This window comes from Ceratotherium simum, chromosome 35, assembly GCF_057802395.1.
Source record: "Ceratotherium simum simum isolate JZ-2026a chromosome 35, ASM5780239v1, whole genome shotgun sequence".
Taxonomy (NCBI): Eukaryota; Metazoa; Chordata; class Mammalia; order Perissodactyla; family Rhinocerotidae; genus Ceratotherium; species Ceratotherium simum.
In genome coordinates, this window is record NC_141934.1 from 6,972,017 (window position 1) to 6,996,694 (window position 24,678).

Sequence of the window (24,678 nt, forward strand, 5' to 3'; positions counted from 1 at the left end):
TTCTGTTTCTTAGACTGTGTTTTCCTAGATAGGACTAAGTGGACTTTCCTTCTGCAGCTCTAATCTGTACTGCTGACTGTATCACAGTGGCCTCAAATACATAAGTTAACAGAAAGTTAATGATTCTTCTCCAGCTAGCCTGTAATTACACAGGTACACATTTATCGACTGGGCAAAGTTTACAACTGGCTGGTTTCCCTTGAACACCACTGAATGGGGCTAAAGGGAGGCAGAGGAAAGAGTCTGGCCTTCATGAGTGCAGTCCGCAGCAGAAGGCAGGACTCAGGCAAAATATGCGTGGCAGAAGACGGCCACAGTCAGCAAGATGACGCCATTGATGTTCACTACCGTCCGCCACAAAGGCTTCTCGGAGGTGTCTGTCATCTTCAGCTTCATGGCTGCCTCCTCTTCCTTTGTCATCTTGGGGCCTTTCTGCTGATCCAGGCCACAAAACAGGTCATAGGCCCTCTTGAACCATCCTTTTTTCTTCTCAGGAACTTCTGTGTTGGGGAAAGCCATAAAAGAACTATTGGATACAGAAGCAGAAGGGACTAGAAAAGGTTTCCAGGGGAGTAGACATTTCCCAATTTTCTCATTTGCAGGAATGGATATAGTACAAAATGTTTGAGTGAACTTAATTAATTACAAGATGATGTTAATAGATGGATTCTACATCCTTATGATCAGCTAGCCTAAGTTTTATCTCTATCAGGCCCCACACAAATGCATTTTGATATATAACAGTTAGAATCAAACAGAAAATAATAGTTTTTGAGAGGGAAACGTTAACAATGGGATGGGGAACTGGGACATATGAAGGACACAGAAAACCCACCTCTAAAGCACATAAACTCATATCTGTTTGCTACATCGCTGGAAAGCAATGAAACTGGCATGACTCAGGAGTGCATTGGCTACACCTTGAAATTCCAAGTCTTCACAACAGATCCAGATATGTGGTAAGGATTTGTCTGAACGGTCCCCGATATGGGGCAGCAGTGATCAACACTTCCAGGGCTTAAGATCTCATGTTGCATATCAACATTGCTGAATCAAACCATCCAACTGGCCCTGCCATTCTAAGTGCATGCCCACCCAGGGAACTAATTCTCTCCTCTGAGCCCAGGTGTGGCATTGGAAGTAGACAGACCTGGGTTAGAATCTCAGGTCTGTAACTCACTAGATAGGAAGTGAAGCCCACTGTGTTTTCAGCACCATGGTCAGGGACAACTGCTCTCCATTCTGCCATCTTTAAGAGTCACAGAATTTTAGAACTGGAAAGAACCTTAGTGATCAAGCACATACATGTGTCAGAACTGGAACCAAAACCCAGTTTTATGGCCTTGTTAATTCACCTCTCATCTTCTGTATCTGTGAAATTTGATAAATAACATATTCTTCCTCATAAGATTGAAAGAGAGAGCACCCAGTACATAGTAGGTGTCAAGTAGTGTTAGTCTCCTCCTATTCTCTCTTTCTTCTCACACGCATAGGAAAGAGAGACAAACCTCCTTGTACCCATCCACTTTGGTCCACTCCACCAAAACAGAAGAATAGGGAAGGAGTAGCAAGGAGCTGGGCTCACTGACCAGCCCAAGTGTGAAATGCACAGTTATCTGGGTCAATAAAAAGTTAGGTGGCCTTGAGAAAGTCTCTGTGTCTTATTTTCCTCATCTGTAAAACTGGAAAAATTATACTTGCATTATCTGCCTTAAAAGTATGATGTGGTACCAAAATGAATCGCTAGAATAGAATAAGGTATACATAATTAAAATATGTTATGATCGTATCATTATCAATCATGATGATGATAGTGGTGATGATAATGATATGAGGATGATGATGCAGCTGTAAGGTTCCTTGTGCTGCTGTTTCTCAGAGAATGGTGAGAGTGACACCCATTGCCTATAAAAGCCCTCAAGAGATCTTAGTTTATAGTACTTTAAGGGCATGGTGTTCAGTTTGGTTTCACCATGAGTTCAACAACAGGATTCAAGTGCTTCCATGAACCTCAGAAGTCACTAAGCTAATTCCATAGCCAGTGTGGGAGTCCCCTATATGGCATCCCTAATAGATGCACACTTGCTGCTCACCCTTTTCCAGACCAACTCCATTAGAAAACTCTTCCTTAGTAGCAATCATGATGGTGATAATCATAGCCAATTCTTATGGTGGAGCATTATGTCATTCTATGTTTCCAACAGTACTAGAAGATATGGGCTATCATTTAGAATACTTTTACATAAGGAATCTAAGCTTTAGAAAAATGGAATCACTTGCCCAGGGTAGTAAGTAGAGAAGTCAGGATTCAATCCCAGTTCTTCCTGAATCCAAATCCTACACTCTGCCCTATCCTGCCTCCTTACTTGGAGTTAAAATTGAACGAGTTCTTTCCACACATCAGTCTTAAGTCTGCCTTCTGGTACACAACTAATCACTTCTTCCATATTAGAACATTCTAGATACTCCTTATCCATGTCCCTTTTAAACCTATGATATTCTCACTCAATGTGGAGACATTTTTGGAGGTGGGAAAAGTAGGGGGCATGTTCGTGCCCACCTGCTCCAAGGAAGCAGGAAGGGGCTGTGTTTTTCAACACCATGGTCAGCTGCCTGTGGCTGCAGGTTCCTTCCAGTACTTGCAGAGCTACAAGTTTCAGAACTGAAAGGTCTTTAGAAATCAAGAGCAGATTGTATCAGAGCTGGGACCATAGGTAAAGCCTGTCCCTCCTTGGGCCTCAATTTACATGTCTGTAAAATGAGATGATAAGACCAAATGACCTCTATGGCCCTTTCCAGAGCTAAGATTCTATGATATTCCTGATGGCCAGATTCAGAACTTGTTCTGCTGCATCTGTACTCACCTTCAGATGGAGTGATGAGACCTCCAGCCCAGCACCAGGTAAAGCACATATGACCTTGAGCTCCCACATGTCTGCATACCGCACATCTCCACAACTATCCTCCATGCGTGCACCCCTCCCGTGTAGAGAGGAAACGTTGCAACACAGAAGCCGAGGAAAGCATTTCCCCATGATCAGGATAAGTCTCTGAGCATTGACTAAGCATGGTCTTACTGGACTTCCAGAGAAATTTGATTTTCTAAATTTGATGTGGTAATCCAGTAAGACACAAGACCCCAAGAGCCTCAATTCCACTCCGCTGATGTCACTAGAACTGACCATAGCTTTGGTTCCACCTGCTTTCAGTTCATAGGCTATGTCGGAAGAGCTCTGACTCTTCCCTTGTCCCTGGCCTTGTCCCAAATCAATTCAGGGTGGCAAATACCTCATCCACACTTACTCACTGAGCACTGTAAACTATGAGGGGTGGGCGAGCTGGGATGATTCTGTATCCCGCTCCTCCCCTTGACCAGGCCTTAGAGTGATCTTCCCAAAACCCATTTATCCATCTCACACCCCACTTGCTCCTCACTCCCCTCTAGGAGAAAGATCTGAACTTTGATGAAGGCATTTAGTGAAGGATTCGGTAAAGTCTTCTGGCTGCCGTAGGAGTAAGATTTTAGGGCTTGGGAATAGGCTTTCAGTCATAAATCACCTATTTCAATGCTCTCCTCCGGGGCTTCTTGGATAGTCTCCTCTTCTGCATCCAAGTCAATACGTTCCTCTTTGCTATTGCGCAGGCTCCAACACAGGCGGTAGAGCTGTGGAGGAGGCAGAACAGGTTAGTAGAAAGATCCAAATAGTGTCTTGGACCAAAATGTTGGGAATACAAAGAGATATGCATCAAGAAAGGAAAAGGAATGTGGCCTCTCAGTATCAACAAGAACATAGATAATAGTGTCCATCCACAGCATTATCTCTAAATATGTGGAGAAGTTAGATGTAAATCATACACATGTATACACTAGCCCTTATGACATATGCATATTCAGAGGCTAAGAGACTGCCTTAAATATAGAAATGTTTGTTGAATGAATGAACTCTTGTTGCATATGACAAATGAATTTGTTCCTTTTAGCGCTGGTGCTGGGAAACAAGATTAGACATCCATTTGTTAAGACCAAAATCTGTAAGATCCGATTTTTTCACAATATGTTTGTCATATTATGGGGAGAGAATCTGTAGAATCATGATCCATTTAGAATAGGGAAGAGCTGGAGACATAGTTTCTATTGATTTGAAACCAGAAACTTGAAGAAGTCTGAAAATCAATGCAATGTATTCATCCCAACCATGCCCTTTATGGTGACTACCTTGCTTTCTCTCCTTCATGAGGAAACATGGAGCTAGATGTGTTTGGGGCTGCAATATTTTCAGACTGAGACATAGGGAAGCAACTGATACAACACAAAGAAAGCCTGTGACAGATTCAGCCAATAAACATGATGGTGGTCCTCCTTCTACAAAGTAGTCTTTATTTGACATTAAGGTTGGTCACAGCTTTGAAAATTTGGCAATGAGGTTGAAGGTCTCTTAGGGATTCCATATTTGTATATGTGTGAGCAAAGGGTTAAGAAACCCTTTCTCTTTCTCTACGGAGAAGTATGACCTTGGGTTAACTCTCTAGTTCTGTTCTTTAGAAACCTGAAAAAGGTAGAATGTCAGCTGTGTTGGGTTACTAGACTATATTGCTTATGGAAAAAAATGGCCCATAATTTGTAATCTTCATCTGCATTGGGAAGGCTATGAATAAACTCTAAACCAAGGGCAATGTCTAGAGCTAAAGAAGAGCACTTGCCATTTTCGAAGTCTTGAATCAACTGGACTTTAATATTGTTTGAAATATCTTGAATGCTATGGGCAACTGTTTGGTGGCTTAATTGGAAAATATATATAAAGGGTAAATCATACTGCAGATTTCCTTGAGTGTGGTGGTTTTTTTAACTAAGTATGTCCCTTGCTGGGATCCCTGGAAGTTCTGACCATGAGACTCTTACAAGAAATAGAAGTTCCTAGTTGGGACATGAGCATCTAAGCCGTGTGGCCACCTGTGTGATCCCATTTCCTTGCACCTGAGCCATCACAGGAGCAGGATCCAGAGAATAGCCACTGGACTGAAATGTGGACTGCCGTGAGGACTCTTGTTGAAGAAACATGCTTGATACTGCCCTGCTGGCACATCGTGCTCCCTGTCCTGTATCCATCTACATGAAACCAAAAGCAAATGTGGACTGTTTTAGTCATGTGAGTGTGAGATGTCTAACTGAGCCAAGACCAACCAGGATAGGTGTTGCAGCGAGAACAGGAAACAAGGGCAGGACAGGCCTCCCAAATGGATACTCACATGCACATCTGGAATAGGCTTGGTGAAGAGGGAGACAACCACAATGGTGATGAAAGAAATGGCAAACAGGATGATGGCAAAGTACAAGTAGTGCACACCACAGATAATCGTGGGGCAGTTGCTGGGCTCCATGCAGCTCCCGGTTCCATAGGCAAATTCAGTAATCATACGGGCCAGCCCAACCAGAAATCCTAAGATTAGTCCCCAAAAGGCTCCCTGTAAAAGAAAACTCTGGGTTAACTGACACCAAACATACAAAACAGCCAAGCATTCCTGGGGGAACAGAGGCAAAGGAATAAAGGTAAGAGAAATGACAGCTCCAGCCCGTCTGAAGCCAGACACTGGAGTTTAGAATGTGGAGAGGAGTGTTAAGTCAGGTCTTCAGTGGGTGTGTTCATCACGTTTCAGTGATGTGACTTTCACTGGGTCATAAAACAAGGACTCATAATACAATGTGGTAAAGTGTCTAATAACTGGTATAGAATGTCAACCGAAAGCCTCAACTCCAAAAATTCCCTTGGATTTAAAAATAATTTGAATCTCTCTGCCTGCAGCTACTATCACCATCAGCCTCCAGATTTAGGCACATTCAGATATAAAGTAATTACTTGTGAAAGAATTTGTATTCCTCGAAGACATGGGAAAAAATTGGGTCTTTGGGAATGAAAGAGAAAGAAATGAACTTTTCCATCAACATATACATAATACTTCCTTCTTCAGGCCCTTTTATAGATCCAAAGTCACTGTTTTTAATTCGAGAACATAAAATTATACTATGTTTTTACATTAAATTTTGGATTTGCATATAACAAATATGGAAAGCCTTTAAAAGACTAGAAATATTGAGGGACAACTTTTCAGGTTTTTTTAAACCTTTTTCTTCCTTTCTTTCATTCTTTCTTTTGGTCAGTCCTCACCTAGAGGACGAGGTCTGAGTCTAGAGGCCACATTTTAAAAGGACAAAGTAGAGCGAGCTCATAGAAGGGTGGACAGAAAGAGCATTCATGTCAAGTGCTGATCTGAATAGCCCCTTTGCTAGCCATCAGTATGCCTACACTTTATATTCCAGGTGTGCTAAATTACCAGTTATTCTTTAAATATGTCATGTGTGTTCATGTCCCAAGTCTTTGCAAAGGTCATTCTCTCTATCTGGAAGAGCACAGACTCTTCCCTTCCTGGTAACTTTGTTCCAGCTTAAATGTCCCCTCCCTTCCTCCCCAGACAAAACTAGGTGAGTGCCTCCTCCTTGCTATGGCTGCCGCACTGTGGACACACTTCCACGCCAGTACTGACCACACTGCTGTGTAATCACCCATTCACTTCTCTGTCTCCCCATCTGTGTTGGGAGCCTACCCAGGAAGGAACCAGGATTCATTCTCTTTGTGTTGCTAGTGCCTAGGCCCATGTCTGACATCTGGAAGTGTCTGGTAAACGAATGAAGGAATACGGAAAAAGAAAAAAGTGTTCCCCATTCATCCCCCGGAACATATTAAGTCAAAAAAATATTTCTTGATTTAGTTTGTGTGAATAGCATTGATAAAACTTGCTAAGGTTTTCCTTCTCTTTTGGCAATTAGCCTCTTCCTATTCCTTTAGTCTTTATTCCCAAGAAGCTCTTGAAAAATCTAGGAACCTATGACATTTTCCTCAAGACTTGGAGTCACCCCTCAGCAAACTCTGTGCCTAACCAGTCCTTGCAGTCACCTTGCAATCTCTATGTGCTATACTCCAGAGACTTAAGGCCAGGGTTTCTTACCCTCAGCACTGTGACAGCTGGGCTGGATAATTCTTTGCGGGGACAGGGGGTGCTGTCCTGTGCATTGTAGAGTGTTTAGCAGCATCCTTTGCCTTCACCCACTAGATATCAATAGCATTCCCCAAGTCATAACCCTCAGAAATGTTCCCAGACATTGCTAAATGTCCCCTGGGAGAGCGTAAAATCACCCCCACTTCAGAACCTCCTCAGTCTAGCCAGTTCTTAGCCTTTTGTTTTGAAAGCCTTGGTCCACTGCTGGATTGAATCTACTTATAGCCCACTGCAACACCCAACTGGGCTTCTAGCCACTCTTTCCTAAATTGTATTTTGGAAATCGCTCAGTGAACCAGCTTCTGCCAACCTCTACTGAAACATATCCCAAGATGTGTCCCTATTTCTCTAACCTGTTGAGATCACTTTCAGGTTCAATTCTGACCTCTTAAGGGCATTTATCTAAGCACCCAGTTTTGTGTCACCAGCAAATCTGGACTGTCTTCCTAATGGCAAATGTCAAATGAAGAGAGGCACATGTGGTGATTTATGTACCTCAAAGCTGGGGTCACTCCAGTGAAGTATTTCACTGGTATATATTTGTTTCTATCCTACTGGGAGAAAAGAGTTGTCTCCAACCAAAAATACATTATCAATTACATTGTTTCAGACGATCAGCTACATAGTCAGCACCCCTACTCTTTCCCAACCCTCCCCAATCACGTTGATGGTAGGATACAGACACAGCTGAGCAACACCCCAATCAGAAGGCATATCCAAAGGCATCTTTTTCATTGTGCTTCAAAATCTGCAATGTCACCCCACTGACGACTCAAATTCTTTAGCTTAGCTTTCAAAGGGGCCATTCCTCAACTAACCCTAACCTCCCTTTCCAGTTATGTCTTCCATTATACACACACACAAACTCCCTCTTGACCCAGGGGAGATTCATCACCCTCACTCCTATCCTTCCACTTCCACCTCCAAGTTCCTGGCAGTGCTAGTCTCTCTGCCTTGGAAGCCCTCTCTTCCCTCTCAGTTTCAGCCCACACTGATGTAGCGTTTCTGGGGATCCCTCCCTACTTAGATTTTGTGCCACATTTTATCCTTCAATTGTTATCTACTTTACATTGTTTTGCATATAAATTGATTGAGGACCAGGTCGTCGTCCTTCACTGGGCCCTGAAAAGTGCTGGCTGGAAAGCCTTGCTCACTACAGAACCACTGAAAGCAGCCTGTGCTGGGACTTCTTCTGGAGCTGCTCACCCAGGGGCTACAGACGTCCCAGGGAGTGCCAGGCAGTTGGGTCAAAATCACGAAGAGTGGATGGAAAGTGTACATCATTAGTTTGGAACCAGCAGCAAGGAGAAGAGTCCTAGAGAATGTGAACCCAGGAGAGTCCCGTCGTCCCTGGAGGGTCTCCAATACAAACCCTCAATAGCACACCCATTCCTGCTTAAGATGTCTGGGAAATAGAATCCTTCTCATAGAGAACATGCAAACCCATGTGGGAACTTCTGTGCTAGAATGGCTTTTCTGGACATGCCAGAATGATACCTACTGGCTCAGTGGTTCTCTTCCAGAAAACAGCAAGCAGGAAAACAGCTGCAATGGGTGGTCCCAAGTAACTGGTGACGGACTGGATGTAATCGAAGAGCTGCCCACTTTGTCCTGACTGCACAATGGGCACCCAGGCGATGCTGACACCAATCAGCACCAGGATGAACAACCTGAAATCAAAGCCCCCACAACAGAGTGTCAATAAATGGGTCTATATGAGTAGATATATATCATTAGGGGGGTGTGTGTGTGTGTGTGTATGTATATATATATATATATACATACACACACACAACTAGCAAATATAAATACACATAAATGTATACATTTTTAATATATATTATATATATAAATTTTATATATATATGTGTGTGTATATATACATATTACATACATATAATATGATCACAGCAAGGAAAAATAATTAGCAAATTCATTCTTTAGGCTTTTTTCTTCTGTATTCTCTCTCTTCAGGAAAATCATCTATGCCTATGAGTAAGTGAAATGCCCTTGACTTTCAATAGCAATGTAGACCCAGTCACTATCATAAGAGAATCTCCCTCTGAGAGGCAGTAGAGTTTAGGATCAGGGTATTGGAGCCAGACAGTCCTGGATTCAAATTCTTACTCTCTCTGTGTAATACTGGACATGTTGCTTAAGCTCTCTGAGTCTCAATTTCTCCATCTGTAAATCTGGAATAATAAGGCAAATCTTGCAAGGTTGGAACAAGGATTACTGATAGTAAAACACCTAGCAAATAGTAGACACCCAATAAATGGTAAAGACTATAATTATTATTTTCTCCTCTTTCTTCTTCTTCATAATAAAGTTAAAAACACAAGCCAAGAAGAGTTTATAAAGGAACAATCTAGATAGAAAGGCACACTACCAGGTATTTTCAGGTCTCCTCCTTTTGAGTTTCACTTCAAGTCCTGAAAAGAGTGTAGGGTTCCCTTACAAGCTCTTCTTACTTATAATCTTGATTTATTTAGAAAGAAGGCTGTGTTTCCCTTACCTCACTTACTTGAATTTAAGGCAAAAGAGTCTTAAACTAACCCTCACAAAGCAGTGTTTTCACTCACATATTTCTCCTTCTGGAATTCCCTTCCTATTGCCCCCCATTTACCCAAATCCTACCCATCATTTTGGACTCAGCTCAGGGTCTTCCTCCCACAGGAGCCTTCCCCATCTACCACATGCCACACTCACCTCTCCCTTCTCTGATCCCCTGATTGCTCTTACAGTCCCCACAGCAAAGAATAGAATTGTTTCTTATAACTGTAAGCTTATCCAGGGCAAGGACAAGCCCCCGGGCAGCAGTCCTGGGATGCACAAAAATGTGAGCCACAACATAATCTCAGGGCCAAGGGGTCCAGCCCTGAGCCAAGCAACAAAATGGTTCTCTTCCCATGTTGCATCTTGAGCCTTAGAAATAACAGAAAAAGTCAGGAAACTCCTTTCTGAGGGAAAACCAGTCAGGGTAGCAGTGCTGTTCCTGTGAAGCAGAGTAGTAGACTCGGGCCTGGTCAGACCTCCCGAGTCTTGTCACCCAAGAGAGGCCTGTCATTTTTCTTTTCCTTCCTTTGCCCTAATCTTGCTGATAAGACCTATGAGGCAGCAGCTCATACCCCTCCTGCACTCAATGGAAACCTTTCTCTTGACTGACACCCCACGGACTGGTTCTACCTGCCCTGAGGAGGTCGACCTGCCTTAGCCCAATGGAGAGACATAGCAGACCTTCTGCTAGTCCCCTATCCAGAGAATCTGCTCCATGGATAACTGTGATCATGAGCACTCCTGACACATGTAACAATGCTTACTGCCTTCAGTACCCTGTTGTGTCCATTGACCCATTTGACAATAACAAATGTGCACATAGCATGGTGTTTTAGACTTTACAGAGCATGCTCATAAGCACACTTGACCCTCACAATGGTCTTGCAAAATGTTGCAGCAAAGGGTCAAGGCATTGGAGGCATCTGGGCCTCAAAGACAGCCAATGTGGAGAGCTACAGTGTTGAAGGCTGAGGAGGACAGTGTGGGGCAGTATAAACAGCCTTGGACAAGAACTCAGTTGGCCATGAGTTCCAGTCTTGGCCCTGCCGCTGTCCAGGTTGCCTGGATCTAAGCAGGACAAGCCTCATTTTGCTCATTGATAAAATAAGAGTTAGATTAGATGATCTCTGATGTCACTTCTTGCTCCAGAGGGGCATTGTTTGATGATCTCCAAATGAAAACTAAATGCCACTCAAGGGCAAACATAACTAGCTACAGAGATAACTCCCATTCTATGCAGGCACCTAGCAATCTTCCCTAGCTTGAGGGGTAACATAGGTGGAACCTCTCTGATTATTCAAGCTTCCGTGGTGCATGGCATGAGAATGCTGCATTTACCTTCCTACAATCATGAGCTCTTTCTCAGATGCTCTCTTCCGGATCTTGGTGTAGATGTCCATGGTGAAGAGGGTGCTAGAGCTGTTGAAGATGGAGGTCAGGGAGCTCATGAGAGAGGCCAACATGACTGACAGCATCAGGCCTCGCAGTCCTGGAAGAGAAGGAGGTTCTGAGTGGCACACACAGCACCTCAGCTCTTTTGTGCTTGGAAAGTGTGAGGACTCAAAGTTTGTTTGCATTCTGAAACCATGCCGTGTTCTCTGATTTCTCTCTCCAGAAAGACTAGAAGTTTTAAGGAATGGACTGTGGCTTTAAATTATATGGTAAGCCCACAGCAGTCAACAAAGAGCTAGAATAAAATATATATGAGGTAAATACTTTGTAACTGGATGATGATTATGATGGTAGTGGTGGTGATGGTGTGTGTGTGTGTTTCCATATGAGGGGACTTTTATAAGATCTCTCACCCAAAAGAATCATGATATAACACAAATGCTTAAACTAGAATTCAAAAGATGAGGTTCTCAAGAAAGTGAAAAAGCAGCCCATAAAATGGGAGAAATATTTGCAAATCATATATCTAATAAGGGTCTAGTATACAGAATAGATATATAAAGAACTCCTACTACTCAATAATAAAAAGACAAATAACCCAATTAAAATGGGCAAAGGATCTGAAGAGACACTTCTCCAAAGAAGATAAACAAATGGCTAATCATTACATGAAAGGATGATCAACATCAGGGAAATTCAAATCAAAACCACAATGAGATACTGACTTTGCACCCTCTCGAGTGGCTATAATTTAAAAAAAAAAAAGACAGATAGTAACAAGTGTGGGTGGAGATGTGAAGACATACAAACCCTCATACATTGCTGGCAGTAATGTAAAATGGTACAGCTACTGTGGAAAATAGTCTGGCAGGTCCGTAAATAGTTCGACATAGAGTTACCACATGACTCATCAATTTCACTCCCAGGTATCTACCCAAGAGAAATTAAAACATATGTCCACAGAAAAATTTGAACACGAATGTTCACAGCAGTATTATTTACAATAGCTAAAAAGTGGGAAAAACCCAAATGTCCATCAACTGAAGAAAGGATAAACAAAATGTGGTATGCCCATTCAATGGACTATTATTCATCAATAAAAAGGAATGAAGTACTAATATATACTACAAGATGAATGAACCTTGAAAACATTATGCTAAGTGAAAGAAGCCAGGCTCAAAATAACAAATATTGTATGATCCCATTTATATGAAGTATCCAGAGTAAGCAAATGCATGGAGACAGAAAGTAGATCAGTGGTTGCCTAGGGCTGCACTAGGCCATAGGGGGGATTGGGGTGAAATATGGCGTGATTACTAATGGGTACAGGATTTCTTTTGGGGGGTGACAAAAATTTTCTAAAATTGTGGTGATGGTTGCACAACTCTGAATATACTAAAAACCGTTGAGTTGTACACCTTAAGTGGATGAATCATATGGTATGTGACTTACAGCTTAATAAAGTTGTCATTGAAAAAAAAATACAAGGCTCTATTTCCAACTCTGACCTAAGCAAGTCATGCCAATATCTAGGCCTCATTTTTTGGTGTGTTAAATGGGGATAATACTACAGCAGCCCAAATCAGATTAAGGGATTGTTGTTTTAAAACTTTTCCCAATCACGGCAAGCACGGTTGGCTATAAACTCTATTACTCCTTCTGTACCAAGGAGAGCACAAGCTTGTCCCCGCTGAAGCTGGAAGGCCAGGCCATGCTGAGGTCCCACCATTGAGAGTACAGTCTCAGAAGTACTCTCAGGGTCACCTAGGCCTACCATCCATCTGACACATGAATCCCTTACACATTTCCTCTGCCCAAACCCTCCCGCAACAGGAAATTTACTACCCCACAGGGGGCCTGCTCTCTCTTGGACGGTCCTGACTAGGCTGATGTCTGGCTCTCTACAGCCTCAGACACAGTCTTATGCTACCCCACAGAAGAGGTGTTACTCTTCATTTATTTTACCGTCATTCATATATTCAAAGACAACTTATGTCCCCTTGAACTCTCTCTTCTGCAAGCTAAACATCCTCAGTTTATTGCAATATTCTGTATAACTGGGTTTGGGGGACCCAAATATATAGAACTTGACATATCTCTCTATTAAACTTCAGCTTGTTAGATCTGAGTCAACATTCCTGCATTTTGAGATCTTTTTGGAACATGATTCTAACATTCCTCTAGGTTTTGTATCTGTAAATCATTTTATAGTTTCATTTTCATCTACAGCCTTGCAAAAAGAAACATAAAGACTGCCTATTCCAATTATTTTGTTATTTGTGGAGAGGTTTTTTAAATGGTTCCTCCTGAGTTCGTATAAAGTAGATTGCAGACTATTGGAGCTACAAAAAGAGTTATCGGGATCTAGTCCAACTCTGTCACTTTTCATTTGATAAAACAAAGGTCCATTTCAAAGAGTTAGTAGGTAGGGCTTCGAGCGCTAGCTCTGCCATTTGTCAGGGTTACTTCACCTGTTAATTGCTAAGCTGGGATAGAATTCTCCCCTCTGTACTACACTCTTTTCAAACTCTCATTCATTTACTCACTCAACAAATATTTGTTGAACCTAATTTTACAGCAGTCCAGGCAAGAAGTAATGGTATATCAGAGTATGGTGATGGAGGTAAAAATAGAGAGAGGTAGATGAATATAAGAGATATTTAGGAGACAAAATGGGCAGAATTTGGTGATGGATTGGTGGGGGAACATTTACTGGCTGAGTGGAGGAGGCTGAATTGGAAAACGAGACAGAAAGGAGCAGCTGAAAGGAGGAGGGGAAAAAACACAAATAGAAGTTATTATGGAATCCAAGAGAAGAGAGTAACTCAAGAAAGATGAGTCATATATAATGCTGAATGCTACTGAGGGATCCAGTAAGATGAGGAACGGAAAATATCTATTCGATCTAGCACATGGCAGTCATTAGGGAATTCAGTGTTTACAGAAGCCAGATTCCAGCCAAAAGTGAGGGAATGACAATGGCACATGTAAACAGCATCTCATTGTCCTCTGGCCCACAGGTCTTTCTGTCATGCACAGTCCGCACTAACACAGTGTTCAGAACTACAGTCCGCATCAGGATCTGCCAATCTAAATAAATAACATAAACACCCCCAGAAAGGGCAATGTAATTCAAGCCGGAACTCTAAAAGAGCCATGAGACTCTTGCTAATTGCAACCTTAATTAATAAGCAGCCTGGCTCAGTGGAATAGTTAACTATTACTCCCATTTTTATAGAATTTAAATGCAAATGGTTTACCCAGCGTCATGCATCCAGTCTGCGGTTAAAACAAAAGACCATCCCAAATTCCTCACTTCCAGCCTTGAGCAGAGTTAAGTAAGCCAGACACTGAGTTGCTGTGTGGCCTTGGAAAAGTCACTTTCTCTCTGTAGGTATGAGTTTCCTCAACTGTAAAATGAAAGTTTTGACTAGATGGTCTCTATGTTTCCTTTCAGTAAGAAAATTTTATATAAGTTTATTCTAAATTTTCCTGGTCAATATCTTTGAATTTTCGGTCTCCTGAGACCCCGAACCCGATGAGATTTGCATCTCTTGAGCCAGAATTAGGTTTTTCTTCAACATGAAATATGAACAGTAACCTCACAGGTCTGCCCCAAAACTCTAACTATTCTGGACTCTAAGTACTCAATCTCCTAGGATAACACATTCTCTTTAGTGAGAAGCCCCCTTGTTTCCCATCCATCGACTGCCTCAAACATCCTCATTCTAGAACTAAAATCACTCTTTGCCCTTGTCACCATGTTTTTCCTGAGAACAGTCTGCAATTCGATTCATTTTCCAGGTAATACTCCATTTAGTTCAAGTCTTTATGTTAATGTCTATTGGAGAGTTTCAAAAGACCTTCTTTTGAAGAAGATGAGCATGGAAACGTCATGTTTTTCCCTAACACTTTTTCAGATCATCCCTTTTCCAAGCCTGACTGATGGACAAGCATCAGGTCTCATAGAGCCCAACCAACTCATATGTCTCCCTCCCACTGAAGGAAGACATGTTCAAAAACTGAGAACACCCAGAATGATGCTTTCCCTACTGGCCCCGCAGGATCAGAAATGGCTTTGCCCTAGAAGGTCCACAGAAACCTGTGTAAAGCCTAAGCCCCACCAGCCTCCCAAGAAAGACCCACCAGCGAGGACGCCTCTTACCGTTGGGCATGAGCTCTATCACCAAGGTTGGGTAGGCAATGTTGCTACAGCCAAGGCTGATGCCACAATATTTCTCACATTCCGAGGGGAGGACACAGGCCACTCTTTCTGGTGAGAGATAAAGAGCCATGTCAGCAAGCTGACATTGGGGAAATATTTCCAAGATTCACTTTCTTTTTTTTTCTTTTTTTCTGAGGAAGATTCACACTGAGCTAACATCTGTGCCAATCTTCCTCTATTTTGTATGTGGATCACCACCACAGCGTGGCCACCAACGAGTGGTGTAGGTCTATACCCGGGAACTAAACCCAGACTGCTGAAACGGAGCACACCAAACTTAACCACTAAGGCACAGGGCTGGCCCCAAGATGCACTTTCTTAAAACAAGGCTTCAAATAGGACATTCCTGCCCAAGGCCCTGAAATGGTTCCACAAAGACTGAAGCTCCCAGCTGAGCCCTTCCATGCCATGCCCCTTCCCTGCTGGTCCTGACCATCCCCAAGCTCTGACTGGGGAGAAAAGAGTTCCTAGGCAAAGGAGGGGGGAAGCAAAGAAATGTTAGGGTGGGGAGGGAGGGAGCACAGTCCTTACACTTTAGCTAGCTACCAGGCAGCTCAGCAGGGACTATTATCCTGTTTCTCCTGAATATCACAGTGACTTGTGGTTCCTAATTTTGAAGTTTATTTTAAGCAGCTGTTGTGAATGCCCAGTTGAATGCCCAGACAACTGAGGGAATTCCCCAGTAGGAGGGCAGTTGGGCAATACTTCTAAGATGTGGAAAATCTGGAGTAGAGATAGAAAGAAAGTAGCCTGGGAGGGGAAAGGAACATCTAGAGACTTAGATCTAGAGACTTAGAGGAAATTCTAGAAACTTCTATAGAATTCAGACCAACAAACATTTATGAGGTACCTACTACAGGTATGTCATTTAGTGCTGCCCCATATAGCAGTGATTCATTACAGTCTATCCGAAATACTTTTATGTGCGTTATACCTATTATAATATAAACTATTAAATTAGGAATATTTTTTTCATGACAGGCGAGCTAGTGTAGGAGTGTGAGAGCACTATTAGGAGCACTTTTCACAGCCAATGGCAGCAACTGCCCCCAGACTGTCCTGTCTTCATTTTGGAGGGCGCTCACCAAACCTTCACTCCATAGTGCTCTTTTTTGTCATTATTTAATGTCCAAGGAAACAGTTTTGACCTATGATGACTGATCAAAGAACACATGCAAATGGCAATGTTGGAGAGGCCACAAAAGGGCAAAGAAAGAAATCTATCACCCTGGATAGCAAAGTGCAAAGCTCAGGGCTCCTTCAAGGAAATGGTCCAGGACAAAGAGCTCAGAGCAGCAGGCAATTAGAGACTGGCTGGCAGCTGAGGTCCTTGGACATTAAGGACGTCATACACACTACTACAGCCTAGACGGGGAAGGACTGAGCAAGAAGTGAGAAAATATTAGCTAGAAGAAGCTACAGTTGGAGGCACGTTGTGACTTCAGAGAATTTGCAAAAAGGGGAAAAGCAATTGCCAATGTAAGGAACCAGGGAAGACAACTCCACAGGTTCTGTGACCTCAAGTTGCTCACTTGAGGGTGAACAGTAATCATGGCAAGAAAAGAAGAAGCGGGCGGAAAAGAAGGGACAGGGAGCTACAGGGCTTAGAAGTGACTCAGGGCCAGGAAAATGGGAGAGAGTGGCCAGTGAGTCCAGCAGAAGGCATCACCTGTGTACAGGATGCGGCTGAGCATTCCCGTCATCACCATGAGGAACATGGGCAGCAGCTTCATGTACCCACACATGATACAGCCAGCCTTCACGTGAGACATGTTTTTGGCTGAGAGGCAGCGTTGCACAATGACCTGCCAGGGAAACGCTGGTGAGGGAGGGGTGCAGGCCAGAGACCCTGAGACACCCTCCAGCTACCCTAGCTCCTGGGGTACTCCCATGTCACCTGGCACTCCCATGTCACCAAGACTCAGTGACCCTCAGACTACATGAGCCCTGCCCTACCTTTCCCAGCTCCACAAGCCAGAGTCCCTGTAGTGCCCTGAGGGAGACCCTGTCCACCCTGCACATCCAACGTGAGTACCTGATCTGTGCACCAGTACCACAGGGTGAGGACGCTCAGCCCAAAGATGATCCCAGGCCATGGCAGGTCTCCCGTGAGGGGATCTCGGAAGATGTGGAAGGAGTCGGCCCTTGGGGTGTAACATTCTTCCTTGATGGTGATGTTTCCATCAGAAATCAGGGTTGGAATAGCTTTCATGTACTTTGTCACGAAGGCTTCATACCCTCCCACTTCGTGAAAAGCTGGAAAACATCGGCAACGAAAATCAACACTCTGAAGCTCTCAATTCTTCATGGCAGTTTCCTGCTGTGGATGCCTGAGAAACTGAGAGGACCCAACCCACACAGCCAGAACTCTTGCTGTGTGGTCTTGGGCAAGTCGCTTTCTCATTCCGGGCCTCGGCTTTCTCATCCATAGAATGGGTTTATTAACCCTGCCCAGCCCCCTCAGGGGGCTACTGGGAGGGTCCAAAACAATAATCTGTGAAAGTACTCCAACCATAAACCTCTTTACAAAGGGAAAGTATTTGAATTATTAAAAGAAAGACTTTGGTTTTGAACCAGATTCAAAGACTCAATTTTTCCCCACACCCCCTGCTGCCAGTAGCAGCCTTTGAGATCCCGGACACAGACCTAGAGACACACAGCCTGGTCCCAGCAGTGGTCCTAGCAGTGGTGGGGTGGACAAAGAATGGGAATTTCCAGCTCTTGGAAAACAGAACACAGAGAGCGGATAAGAGGCTCCACAGAACACACAGAAGGCATGAGCCCCGTAAAAATAAAATGCATTTTATATCCTCCCATAGCAAGCACCTCTGGATCTTTAGGATTTCACAGACAAATAAAATTTCAAAATTTGGGCGGCGGGGAGGGCCCAACATAGAGTGGCTGATTTTTAAAATTTTGTCAAATAAGGATATAAACAAGAAAATGATCAATTACTATCACCAATACATTAAAAAAAAAAGAACATTTAACATCAAAATGTAGATAAGACGTAATTTAAGATGCAACATGTGAATATATTTAGCCTGAGGGATGTCTAGTCTTATCCTCTTCTTTGTCCAGTTTCTCTATGGGTAGAAGACCATGTCATCAGAGGCCCACTCTGGAGACCACTGGCCCAGATTGTCTGGAGAGGGCAGCAAGGAATCCGGGTGCTGTCTGGGCCAGGCTCAGCCTGAGACCTCCAGGGCTGAGGAAGGTGCCCCCTGCACACTCACAGTGATGGCCAGACCATTCCCCTGGGGAGGGCAGAGCACGCCCAACTCACCGCCTGGGCCAGGGGCCAGCAACAAGGCTGGACTCACTTTTCTCTCCCTAGGCCACTACCTCTGCCTCCCCACCTCCTCAGCCTGCCCCAGCCCCACTTACCGAATGCAGTCAGGATAATAGACCCCACCAGCATGATTGCGGTCTGCAGGGTATCCGTGTAAATCACAGCCGCCAGGCCCCCTAAGCAGGCAAGGAGACAATACATCTGACACCACGTAGGAGGGCAACCTGTCAGCCTGCCTCCTTTCCCCACCCTCCACCCTTCCAAGCATGCCCCTCAGTCCCCCACCTGCCTGTCCTTCCTTCCCTCCCTTGTCCTGTTACAGCAGCCTGCTACCTAGCATGTTCCAACATCTCCACTTTTCACAGAAATGCTGGGAAGGCCTTGGGGAAAGGAGAATTTTCTCCCTATTTGAGGAGGAAGAGCTTCATGTGCTTCTTTTAGGCCAGGAGATGGCTCTTCTGTGGTAGGAAGATGCATCTTCCACAAACAAAGGAAGGGAAGACCAAAGAGCTGACATCTCTACAAGATGCCTAGGGACATTACCAAATCGGCACATTTCAAACTGCTACTTGTATGTCTACTGTCTCTTTTTTCAGACCATCTCAGTAACTTGTTGTCCCCAAAGCTATGGGGCTTCCGCTGAGCAGCAAGTTCCATCACTGACCCTGGCCCCGCTAACTGGGGCAGAGTAACACCTCTGCAAAGGTGCCCCCAAATGTTATTCATGTCACTACCTTCTCCAATCATGTCTTGAGTCTTCCTCTAAAATCTCTTTGTGTGTGTCACTCACTCTCTTTCTTTCTACAGCGCCTGCCAGTCTCTGTCACATCAAATCCAAGGCCTCTGTCTGGCTTCCAAGGCCTCTGCACTGTGACCTCATTTGAACTATCAGGCTTTATCACCCACACACACACCCCAACTACTTTCCATCGACCACCGTCCTCCAGCCAAGCTCATCTGCTTTCTCATCCTGCCTCCATCCCAGGCTATGCCCATTCCTGTCTACGTCCCCTTGCTCTCACTATCCTTGCACCTGGTATTCCCTCCCTGATTCTCCCAACTCAGCCAAGTTCTCTCCACATCCTGCAAGACCAAGCCCTTCCCCACCTCCTGTAAGAAGCTGTCCTAACTATTCCAGCCAACACTGGGGTTTTCTGGAGCAACTAGTATATAACTTGTTAGGGTCTGTGAGTTGGAGCCAAGCAAATACCCCACCCTTAAGCTGTTTCCTGGGTGTATCTCTCTTCCTCAAAGGGAAAAGCCATCTCCTACTTCCCTTTATCCTTCACAAGTGCCTAACCCCGAGCTGGGCTTGAGCTGAGTAGACTCACCTGTGATTGTGTAAATGCCAGTGACTACCAATAAGAGAAAGATGGCCAGGTACAGATCCAGGCCCAAGGCCATGTTAATAAACATAGCCCCAGAGAAGATGTCTGCCTGGAAGGAGAGGAGAGGTGGAGTTAGCAGTGAGAGAGGCCAGCTGGTTGCAGGGTGTGCCCAGGCTGTGGCTGAGGCACTTCAGCCGCAGAGACAGGGGGGTAAACTTGGAGGGATTAGCAGAAGCTGTCTCCTGAGTAGTGTCAATGCCTGTGATTTCTGGGGCCCAATGTTGGCCCACACCCCCTTGAGCTTTGGCTGAATCCCACAATTAGAGGTTCATATTTTTATCCCCAGTTACAATATGGAAGTACTGCATGATTCCACATATATGAGGTAAATAGTCAAATTCATAAAAGCAAAGACTGGGATGGTGATTACCAGAGGCTGGGTGGAGGGGGAAATGGGGAGTTATCAATCAACAGGCATAAAGTTTCAGTTAAGTAGAAAGAATAAGCTCTAGAGATCTGCCACACAACACTGTACCCATAGTCAAAAATAATGTACTTTACACTTAAAATTTGTCAAGAGGATAGGTGGCACGTTAAGTATTCTTACCACAATAAAATAAAAGGATATGAATACTTGAAAAAGAGTCATGCTCTAGTCCTAAGTTTCTCAGCAATCTTTATTCAAGATGATAATAGGTAGTCCATGGAAAAAAGGATTCCATTATCAAAGAGGTTGGTGAAATGCTGGATTAAACAAAGTTAAGGCATTTTCTTTACCACACTACTTCTCTGAGTCTTTAATATATTGTGAATCCTCAGGAGAGGAATATGATAAATGACCCTTTGCAAACTTATTTAACTATGGAATTCTGTTTGCCAAGCAACTATTAACACCATAAGGTTCCTCCCAACCCACCAGTGGACTGCTGCACTAAGCTATTATCCATCATTTACATCAATGTTCAAAGGATTATCAGATCTATTCCCAAAACCAAGTTTGAGTGCTAGAGAGTCCATGACAGAGAAAGCCCCCATCTCTTCGAGTGGAGAGTAACTTTACCAACATCATTTTACCTTCCCAGCCCCAGTGGAGTCCATCTTGACTCAAACACAACCAGAACATCACCAAGAACTTCTTGCATGGCAGGCTTGGTGTTAGGTGGTTTCATCTAGACTATCTCTTGTAACTTTAGGGAGAATTTTTCCTTCTTCACCCCTGAATTCCCCATTTCTTGATGCAGTTCTTTTTTTCCTCCCTGCCTCATTTAGCCCCATAAAGAACTTTCTACCTGGCTGGACGGTGTCATTGCTAATTTAAACCAACAGAGAATGCTGGGGTCACCCAAAAAGAATTTTCATGGCAGCTCCAAAATAGTACCAGGAGGGGTAGTATTAAGGGATGATCATGGTGAATCTTTTGCTTTCAAGTCTCTAGGTGCAAAAGAAACTAGACTTCCCCTAGATGCAATGCATGAGCTCTTTTATTGCACAAAACCTACTACATTTCAGGGCATGTAAAGGGCCACCCAGTCAGAGCCCTGGGGAATAGTGCCCTTGCGTCTCTTCTCTATTCTTATCTTCCCCTCTCTACTTCTTGGCAGCTCCTCAGGGCCTTCCATTGGTTCAGTTCCTCACCAACCAAATCTCCTATTCCCTGCCTCTTTTAGATGGCAGAGAGCTTGTCTTACAATAACTCCATGTTTATGTGCTAATGCATGACCCCCTCCCCCAAGATGGGTCTCTTGATGACCTGGTGCCTTAGCTCCCCTACAAATTCTCTTAGCCCCAGGGGACCCAATGTCAGCATCTTTCCTGGGGAAGGAGGAGAAGCAGAGCCAGGAAGTGAGGAGAGAGATGGTGACTTAGAAAGAGACTCCCCTCCCAGGGTGATTCTCAGTAGCTAGAAGTGGGAAAGTCCTGTAGACAAGAAGAGCATTCGCCTCCCAGGTTCTGGATCTGTTCGACTCTCCCCTCTGCAGTGGCTGAAGAGGAAGAAAGAGCCTTCAGCTGCATGTTAGCCTTGTTTAGGGTGAAATAACCACTCCTTCCTGACTCTGCCCACTAGGCCATTTGAAATTGTGATGAGTATTCATATTCCCAGTCCCTCCCCTCCCATGCCTCTATATCATCACATAAATTTATTTCAATTGAAAGGGCCCCATTCGTTGATTACAACGGAATGCTGTTAAGTGCATACACTTTTGATTTGGTGGATTAGCTAATAAGCATAAGTGAGCTATAAAAAGATTCCAAGGCTGCTACTGCCTTAAAAATGCCCTTGGTTGGTTTATTCTCCAGAGTAGTTAATATGTAATGCTTTATGACAAGACGCCATAGACGACTGTCATACCCTCATTAATATTTGCCTTGCTGTCTTTAGTCACAAATAAGTAACACATAACTCCTAAGATAATGCTATAATAATATATAAAGACTTACTGAAAGTGTTGAGATAATAGAAATTTTGTTTTATATACTCTATTTCCAGCTAGCAGGGCAGATAAAGAATTCTAAGAAATCCTCCCTCATGAATTGAAGAAACTTAACAAATTCTTCCTCCCATGAGTCATTCCTAAGTTCAAGGACAAATTCTTTCTGCCCTTGGAACCCCAAAAGCCAGCAGGAGTGCCCGGGGATACCACAGCTAAACTCACTTTAGCCCAAGCGCTCTGACACGAGTCTTTGGACCCCCTAGGTGCCCAAACTTTATCCTTCTTCACTAGGGATTTTTTCCCTCCATATCTAGGAGGTTTTATAGTTTACCAAGGGCTTTCAGAGACAAGCATTGTTTGGATCCTCAAAACAAGGTAATGGGACAGGTAAATTGGCTCCACTTTACCAATGAGAGACACAAAGTTAATGACTTGCTCAAGAGCTAAAATACAGGTTTTCTGTTTCCAAGTTCAATGACCTTTCCACAACACTGAAAGGTAAAGGTCCTCCTTTCTGGAATATTTTCTGCAGAGAGCAAGGTATTTTTTAATCAAAAACAATTTTTTAATTACTTTTAAAATAAAATAATTTATGTGTATAGTTAAAAAACAAACAGCATAGAAAGTTATTCATCAAAAAGTAAAAGTGACCACATTATCATTGCTTGACCCCAGGATGACCACCATCAAGAGCTTTTTGTCTACCAGAGGACTTTTAAATGGCTTGTTGAAAATTGTATATCAACAATTATGTTCTACAGTCCCTAAAAATAATAATTCTGAAGATGGAAACATGGAAAAACGTGTACAGTTTGATGCTAAGAGTGGGGAGAAAGACCACAAAATGTTATGCATACTCTGATTGCAATTCTGTAAATGAAAGCACACAATATGGGCAAGGCCAAAATATGAAAACGTCTGTATTAGAGTTATAGGATTACGCATGCTTTGCCCCTCCAGATTTTCTTAAATACCATTATTACATTTTCCTTACAGTTTCAAAGGTGGAGGGAGAAGAAATTTAAAAACATAATATATTCTTTGTGGATATGTAAGTACACACATATATATAGTAAAAATATAAAAACATAGGGCCAGCCCCAGTGGCCAACTGGTTAAGTTCAGCACACTCCACTTCAGTGGCCCAGGTACGGTTCCCAGGTGTAGACCTACACCACTCGTCTGTCAGTAGCCATGCTGTCGCAGCGGCTCACATACAAAAAGAGGAAGATTGGCAATAGATGTTAGCTCAGGTCAAATCTTCCTCAGCAAAATAAATAAATATATATATATTTATTTATTTTATTTATACAAAATAAATAAATATATATATATATATAAATATATATATATATATATAAACATAGACCAAGAATACATACCAAGTTCAAGATAGCATTTACCTTTTAAGAAGGAAAGAAATAGGGTCAAGGAAGGATACAGATAAGCCTTCCTGTGTAACATTTAATTTCTTTTTTTAAAAAATGATAAACTGTTTATATCTATAGAATCTGGGTAGTAGTATTTGCTCTATTATTATTTGTATTTTTCTGTATGTTTAAGTATGTCATTACTTTTTTGATTTATAAAAATAGAGGACTGGAGAAGGACTATACCACCAGCTTTGATATAAAAGAACTCCCCTATATTCCTATGAGACCATTTGTTTCACAGCTCATCCCAGATTGCTCCTTCTCTAAACTACTCTTAGCCTTTAACAAAGGGAAAAAAAGGAAGGAAAGAAGGAAGGAAGGAAGGAAGGAAGGAAGGAAGGAAGGAAGGAAGGAAGGAAGGAAGGAAGGAAGGAAGGAAAGGAGAGAGGGAGGGAGGGTGGGAGGGAAAGAAAAAAGCAAATTTTCCCAATGCTGCTAGGCAAAACCAACTTGAAGTGAAATAGAAAATCACAGTCCTCTAGACCAGGGGTCAGCAAACTTCTTCTGTAAAGGATCAGATCATAAATGTTTTAGGCTTTGCTGGCCATACGTTCTTTGTCCAATCTGCTCAACTCTACCATGGAAGCATGAAAGCAGCCATGAACAATACATCCACACATGAGTGTGGTTGTGTTCCAGTAAAACTTTATTTACAAAAACAGACAGGAAGTGGGATTTAGCCCAAGAGCTTTGTTACCATAACTTTGAAAGTTTGGCTGAACAATGTCCACGGGACTCATGGGGAACAATAAAATTACAGATCCAATCGGAAAACCTCTTAGAGTGACTGAGTCTCTGACCGTGAGCCTTGGGCAGGTTGCTTCATCTCAACTCTGATGCTTTGAGATCCTGTGATTTTATATGCATGTATTTGCTGCCCATTCTGGTCTTACTTTTATCCGAGCACCTGGTAAATCCTGCCTGGCAATGAGGGTTGAGATAGACAGCCCCATTGCTGTCTTTTTCA

At 43.2% G+C, this 24,678-nt stretch overlaps 1 protein-coding gene across 1 annotated transcript in view; it reads right to left on the reverse strand.

The window, feature by feature from the left end:
- Window positions 1-282: 282 nt before the first annotated feature.
- The window catches only part of SLC5A1 (solute carrier family 5 member 1), a 58,305-nt gene continuing 33,909 nt past the window's right edge, over window positions 283-24,678 (reverse strand). Inside the window, exons 6-15 of the mRNA XM_087423613.1 lie at window positions 19,850-19,955; window positions 18,614-18,694; window positions 17,262-17,482; window positions 16,896-17,031; window positions 15,167-15,274; window positions 10,948-11,098; window positions 8,555-8,723; window positions 5,248-5,463; window positions 3,559-3,664; window positions 283-500 (exon numbers count right to left, since the gene is read on the reverse strand). Of these exons, the coding sequence (XP_087279739.1) occupies window positions 283-500; window positions 3,559-3,664; window positions 5,248-5,463; window positions 8,555-8,723; window positions 10,948-11,098; window positions 15,167-15,274; window positions 16,896-17,031; window positions 17,262-17,482; window positions 18,614-18,694; window positions 19,850-19,955 (1,512 nt within the window). The remainder of the gene's footprint in view (window positions 501-3,558; window positions 3,665-5,247; window positions 5,464-8,554; window positions 8,724-10,947; window positions 11,099-15,166; window positions 15,275-16,895; window positions 17,032-17,261; window positions 17,483-18,613; window positions 18,695-19,849; window positions 19,956-24,678) is intronic.